Source organism: Micrasema longulum, unplaced genomic scaffold (genome assembly GCF_059751315.1).
Source record: "Micrasema longulum isolate JH-2025_06_02 unplaced genomic scaffold, ASM5975131v1 h1tg000696l, whole genome shotgun sequence".
NCBI lineage: Eukaryota > Metazoa > Arthropoda > Insecta > Trichoptera > Brachycentridae > Micrasema > Micrasema longulum.
In genome coordinates this window covers 542265-549628 of record NW_028277892.1, presented here as the reverse complement: position 1 = coordinate 549628, position 7364 = coordinate 542265, and the positions used below count along the sequence as shown (strand labels likewise).

Genomic DNA, 7364 nt, shown 5'->3' with positions numbered 1-7364 from the left:
CCTGCCTGCTATGACACTAATGTTGCCACATTGCCCAGGGCTCGCGGGGCCTACGAAACCACTCGCAGACGCTAAGGAGTAGGATTATTGGTAGTGTTGCTGATAAGTGCGGCAGTACACGCCATTTCATAAGTACTTTTTTTTATTGATTAATATAATTACATTATTGAACATGAGCCAAGAACAATAGAGCCAAAGGATGAGATAATTCGGCACATTAACGACATTGAACCTCAATTATGCATCAGCGTCATTGAAAATATGGACCATTGGATAGAGGTATGCCACCGAAGCCGTGGCCAGGCATATGGTTGATATTTTGTTTCACACATAATTGTCAATCATAATTTTAAAAAAAATATAATTCTCCAAAAAAATATTGTTTTATTTACAATTGACATCGTGCGTTATGGTTGGACCACCCTTTACATGAGAAAAAAAATAAAATTATTCAAAGTGAAAAGAAAAACCTAAAATATTTTCCAGTGAAATAAAACAATACAACATGACTATGAATTTCAATTCGATACTAAGATATAATTTAAGTACGAAGAGCCAAAGTTTTTTTGTTGATACAATCGGGTGTAAAAATTTTATAGTTCCGTGATTTCTATTAAAATAAAATAAAATTGCCATGAGTGTGATTTACGTTTTCCATTGTAATTTTGTGAAAAGTAAAGATTTTTTAAACACCGTTTCCTAAAAGATTATATCTAAACAGGTTTTAGCACTTTTCAATGATCAAGACTCAAGACACGGCATTACAACTCAATAAACACTAATCATACAAAACAAACTCACTTAAAAGTGACGCATAACATTATAACTAAAGTTAAGTGTGAAATGCGCATGGTTAAAATATGTTACTATTTGAACAAAAGTAATTAATTTGTGAATTCAGCATAAGTTTGAAGTGTCAATTGTCCCCTGCAATGAAGTATTTTCCATTTGGACCGAGAGGTTTGTATTTTTTGCTATTCCAAAATGAATAGGTAACGTCTTATTATTTCACTGATCGATTAACTAGAGCTGGCGCGTTCGCAAAACGTACACAAACGCATTTAAAATCTACAGGCTGTTGATTTTAAAAAGGTTATATTCAGTTTTAACCAAATGTGCTGTCTTTTTTATAATTCGTGATGGATTAGAGGGTTGATATGATAAATTAATAAAATAAGATTGTAAAGTTCGAAGGTTTGATATGAGACCAGGATATAATTTTTTTAGACTCCACTAGTTTTACACGAATCTTAAATTTGTCTATTTCGATACAGATTTGCCTCGTGCAAGGGATAAACAAAAAAGAGTAAAAAGAGTAAAGGTGATTACTTCCAATTTAATAATGAATAAATTAATATTGTTTCAGGCGAGTACTCGGTGCAGAGCAGCGCTACGCCCCCTGTTCAGAGATTCCCTCGGAAGGGGTTGCCCCATGTCATGCGACAGTCCAGCTTCTCCAAGCTCGGAGACATAATTAATAATGCCGTCACACACGGAAAACAAAAGGCGTCAGGTAAAGTTTATAAACGACCGTCAATTTAAATTATTAGTCACACACAGAAGTTCCACTGTGCCAAAATTACAATATAATAAATATTATGTGTTTATCCTACCTATATTTTTTAAAAACCTAACGAAAAAATCCTAATTTCATTTTCTTTTCAATTCAACACTGCCTATTTGAGGAATTAATGAAAAAATCCAACATACCTACCAATATTATATTAATATTTATAATAGATAATCCATAATAGCAAGTTTTATTTAATGACTCGAGGGTAGATGCTTTTTTTTTAAACTATAAAGATTTAAAATCATTTTATAAATATAATGAAGTCCCACTGAAATTTGTTAGATACATTTTAATGATTTAAGTAACGCCGACAAACTGTACATGGAAAATCACAATACCTAAAATAGGAAATGTTCATATAATATATTATTATCGTGATTGTACCTCAGACCGAGTGTGTTTTTACTTTACCTACCTAGATATACTTATTTGATATTTATTACTCTAGTTTTAACGTAGTTATTTTTGTAATTTATGCGATGTCATTGGAATGACCGTGTAAATAAAATTCGACGTGCCAAAACTTTTGCTTGAAGCCAATTTTGAATCCACTATTTTTATTTGCAATTTGAATTTTTCTCGAGTACCGACAGACAGTGCAAAAACGTTGCTATTTTTGCCGACAGAGCGCGGCCCAACAATAGTGAAAAAGAAACCACCTGTTTTACCGACCGGTTCTCGCTAGCTTGACGTCAGAATCGGCTGTGATGTTATGTACTATTAGCGAACGCCATTGCTTTTCTTTAATTTTCGGCTGAAATGTTTCGAATCCGAAATCATCCGTGCGGCGGTGCTGTTTTTTAACATTTAATCTCGCTAACTGTGTTAACAAAACATTGAACTTGTTAAGTTTTTGTGCTGGGCTTTGTCATGGCCGGTAAGTGGTGACTTTTAGCGCCCGTTTGTCAAGGGCGACCTCGGGTTTTGGAATTGCAAATTTCAAGGATGTTTTATCGCTCGAACGCAGACGGTAAATGCACAAAAATCATATTGGTGTTGACTTTGGTCTTTTCTTTGAGTGGTTTTATCCAAACGTCTCTATTTTGTGATTATGCGCACTCTTTTTTTGGTTAGAAAAAATCAGTTTTCCGCCCTGGTCTAACCTTCTTTTCGAAGTATAACCGATAAACCCGCTCGTACACAGCGGATAAAGCTACCCGATGATGCGAAGGTTGTTTATGTTCTCAGTTTTTGTAAATTTCAACGCCTATGCGTTTTCATCGAACGAGTATCCGTGTTTTTAAACTGCATCTTCGTTGTCAATGCTAACCTCCATTGACCGATTGTTAGCGGCTTAGCAAAATACGAATAATATTACGGAGTTCTAATCTCTGCCGCGATCTTTGACACGATATATATGTTTGCTATTATTATTTAAATGAATGTCACACTAACATTAGTAAACCTAACGTCCGTAGTGTTTTTCTTACGACGCGACGTCAGGGATGTCAGATCGAGACATAATAGGTACAATTTAGTGTTGTTTATTTTGCGAATGCATGCTGAGCTGGCTCCGCAGCTAGAAGTTGTATCAGAACGTCCCGCTCGGATCTTATAATCTTCTCAAACAATAGAATGAAAAGGTTACTTGACACAATCCAGTGTTGGGCTTTCTATGGCTCCACGGTCTCGAGTTTCTTTTGTTTCGCGTTATATTTCATACAGTATTTCTATAAAATGAATACTTTTGTTTTGATAGGCTTGTTGTTTATGATCTGTGTAGTGTGAAATGTCCCAGAAGGTTGATGGCAGCAAATTTTCAGCGCCTCGTATTATGGTCTCAGTATGTCGAGATAAAGTTACCTGTATAGTCTCTTATCTAATCTTGTGTACAGTTCTATTCAGTTAATTTACGAGTGTGCTTAGTGATAATTTTACTAATTTACTGTCTGTGTTAAAAATATTCCGAAATAAATACGCATCGCATTTCAATGCTTTAACTAGTGTCGGAACTTGTTCAAAATTAGTAGTTAATATTTAAACATCAATCACATATATTAAAAATACTTATTTCTAAAATATCAGACATAAATTCGATCAACACTTATGATATGCGAATCCGCTTCTAAAACATGATCTTAATAAAGTATATAAACAACTTTGATAGATTATTTATATATGTCACCGAGTTTCGCATGTTGTAGTTCTGATAATTAATTATGCAAGCATAAATGTTCCACTGGATGTTCACCATTTTCCTATAAATTATTAGATTCAAAATCAAATTAACACCTGCCAGCATTTTCTTGTTAATTTTCCTTAATTTATTCCTGCAGTGTGAGGAATAACCTCAAAACATATTACATTATGAATTAAACATAATTCGAAACCTAACCGATAAAATGTATATGGAATTGAGTAAATTATAGACTTGTTAATATAATCATAATTAATAAAAATAATTTTAAAAAATATATTTTAATTAAAATGTGACATATTTATGACTTTTTTTAATTGTTAAAGAACGCGTACAAAGTTTAAGTCAATAAATATATAGTTTACTCTTAAAATTCTGCGAAAAAAATCCTCCGATAATGGTTCTGTAATGTCGGGTTACGTGAAGCAAAAGATGAGATATTTTGAAATATAGTTGTTAAAAAACAAAAGTCATCAGTGATACTGCAATACAGCGTAATTTGTTCTACAAAAATAATTTACTGCAATAAATTAGTTACAACTAAGAGCCTTTAGTTTTAAATTATTGCTATTTTTACTTTAAATAATGACAGTTTTTCTGATACTCCAGCAGTATTTTTAGTTGGTTATCTACTACTACTATTACCACCACACAAACTTCTACGACCACCACACACGTCTATCCTGACATTCATTCCTAGCTTCTTCTGCATGCATACATCTTGTCATACGTGCCCTTCAATTGTGTCTGCTTTTGACATGACCAAACTTGAGATTTTGATTCATCAGATCATGCCACGTCTTTTTTGGTCGTCCGCATCCTACAATTAATTGTCGCCATATATGTCTATTTTACTATTCTTTCGTCATCCATTAGTTGTACAAGACCACCATCTTAGCGACCCTTTCTTAATCTTATCAATTACACCCATCTCAGATTTGTACTCTCGCCTAATTTCATCATTTGTAACCCCGTCATACACTGATTTCCCACACATTCACTCTGCTGTCATCCTTCCTCTGCTAGTTCCATGTTTCAAAACATAAGGGTTGATTAAAATTGTAAGTAATATATTAACAGAATGCTTTTTAGATTCCCTTGCCAAAAATTGCAGTATTACCGACGATGTATGTACCGTTTAATAATCTTTTCTCATAATTTGTCAAAATAATCTTATTTTATTATTAGTTAGTTTATCAGTTATTATATATAAATATTCTTTTAAACTATTTTGTTGTTGATTGACACTCTTTAAACTGTTGACGTGTGATTAAAATCCTTCATTTTAAAAGCCTGACCTAATTTTTGCTAAGCATGATGTGCTGTTCCTAAATAGACAAATAAATAACGAGTGCGATGAAATTATAAAGCGAAACGTTAGCAATTCGTACAATGGTAAAGAGGGAAGATATTCCTTGGTATATGTACAGGAGGCTTAGATTACCAGAAAACTTGAGGCAGATACGACTTAATGAATGCAGGGAACATTGGAACTCTCCTTGTAATTGTTAGAATCTTCATTTATTTATTCAACATAAGAAATTATAATTTTTTCTGTTATTGTTGGAATTACTATGCATATGATGGTACGACAGAGATAAGAATGGAAGAAATAAAAATTGCTGCCAAATATATGAAGAATGGAAAAGCGCAAGGTTTTGATAATGTTGCTACAGAATTTATAAAGGCGGGCGGTGAAATAATTTTTGTATGGCTGCACAAACTTTTCAACCGATGTTTAGAGGAGGAATACACTCCTCCAGACTGGAGAAGGGCTGTTGTTATGCCTCTATACAAGGGAAAAGGTTCAAGAGTAGAATGCGGAAATTATAGAGCAATCAGCCTTTTGAGCGCTGTTGGCAAAATGTATGGAAGAATACTGATTGATAGAGTAAGAAAAGTTACAAAGGATAGAGTGTGGGATATTCAGAGCGGTTTTATGAATGGAAGAGGATGTATGGATCAAATGTTTGCTTTACGAAACATGACAGAAAAATTTCTTGCTAAAAACCAAAAGCTTTTCTGCGCATTTGTCGATCTGCAAAAAGCGTTTGATAGAGTTGACAGAGAAAAATTATGGAAGGTGTTATCGGAGTATGGAGTAAGCGTAAATCTAACACGTGCTATTGCTTCTCTGTATAAAGACAGCACAGCATGTGTTAGGGTAAATGGATCATACACATCGTGGTTTGACATTCATAAAGGAGTGAAGCAGGGATGTGTTATGTCACCATGGCTGTTCAACGTGTATATCGATAACTGCATGAAAGAACTGAAAGGCTTAAGAATGGGAGCAAAAATGGGTGATTTAAAAGTCAATTGTCTTTTGTATGCTGACGATGCTGTACTCCTTGCTAATAACAAAGAGGAACTGCAATTCTTGGTAACAAAGGTCTACGATGTATGCAAGAGAAGCGATTTGCTGATGAATGTCGATAAATCGAATGTGATGGTTTTTGAAAGAAATGAAAGTATGACTAAATGTGAAATCACTGTGAATGGAGTTATACTAAAACAAGTAGAGGAATTTGTGTATCTGGGAAGTATGTTCACTAGGGATGGGATGACTGAGAAAGATATTGAAAGGAGGGTGAGTGCCGGGAACAGAGTGAACGGTGCACTTAAATCGACCTTGGCAAATAAATGGTTGTCACAAGAGGCAAAATTGGCAGTTCACAACGGAGTCCTGGTCCCATCCCTGATGTATGGGAGCGAAGTATGGACTTGGAAAAACAGGGATGAAAGTAAGCTGAATGCTGTCGAAATGCGATCTCTCAGGCGAATGTGTGGTAAAACTATGTACGATAGATGCACAAATGTTGAGATCCGTACATTATGTAAGGCTGAGACAAGCATTATCGACAAAATCAAGAAAGGAGCTCTGCGCTGGTTTGGACATGTAGAACGAATGGACAGCGAGAGAACGGCTAAGAATATTTACAATGCGAATGTTGATGGATGCAGAAATAGAGGAAGACCGAGAAAGACATGGCATGACCAAATCCAACAAATACTTAAAGATGGACATGTCAAAAGTCGGAATAATCGGCGCGCGTGCATGAGAAGATGTATGAATGTAGAGGAAGCGAGATCTGTATGCAAAGATAGAGTGTTGTGGCGTTCTATCCTCTCTGCCTACCCTTACGGGGAAACGGCGTGATGGTTTGTTTGTTTGTGTTTTGTTGGAATTACTCCAAATCACTAAACGGCCATAATCTCAATTCTCCAACTCTTTTCATTGTTTTTCCTTTTTTTTCAATGAGGAAGTTCAGTGGTTTTGTTTTTGAAATTACAAAATTTAGTAATATGCCCGCCTCGTGGTGTAATGGTCAGCCCATTTGCCTACCATGCAAGAAGTCTCGGGTTCGATTCCCGACATGGTTGATATGAAATATTATTTAAAAAGGGTGTTTTTACACTAGAATATTTCATAGTCCCTAGACTGGTACCTGAAGCGTAAGACTGATCACCTTACCTTCACGTAACAAAAATGATCAAGATACGCCGCGATTGATGTACCAATGCAGTGCCCTATGAAAAGGGGATGATGATGATGAATTTTGAAATTACATCGACTGTGATTTCACAAGTTTAAGTCGGTGAGTTTTCCAGACATTTAAAAGGGGAAACCCCGTACCTGTCAAAACATGCCTA

At 35.0% G+C, this 7364-nt stretch overlaps 1 protein-coding gene across 3 annotated transcripts in view; it reads left to right on the top strand.

Moving 5' to 3' along the window:
- Positions 1-703: 703 nt before the first annotated feature.
- The window catches only part of tws (protein phosphatase 2 regulatory subunit tws), a 32136-nt gene continuing 25475 nt past the window's right edge, over positions 704-7364 (top strand). The window contains exons 1-2 of one of the 3 annotated variants that reach the window (XM_088229693.1): positions 704-960; positions 1367-1513. In XM_088229693.1, coding sequence (XP_088085819.1) covers positions 933-960; positions 1367-1513 — 175 coding nt within the window. In that variant the 5' untranslated portion in view covers positions 704-932. Of the gene's footprint in view, positions 961-1366; positions 1514-2267; positions 2544-7364 lie in introns of those variants that run through there. The other 2 variants (XM_088229695.1, XM_088229694.1) reach the window with 2 other exon arrangements.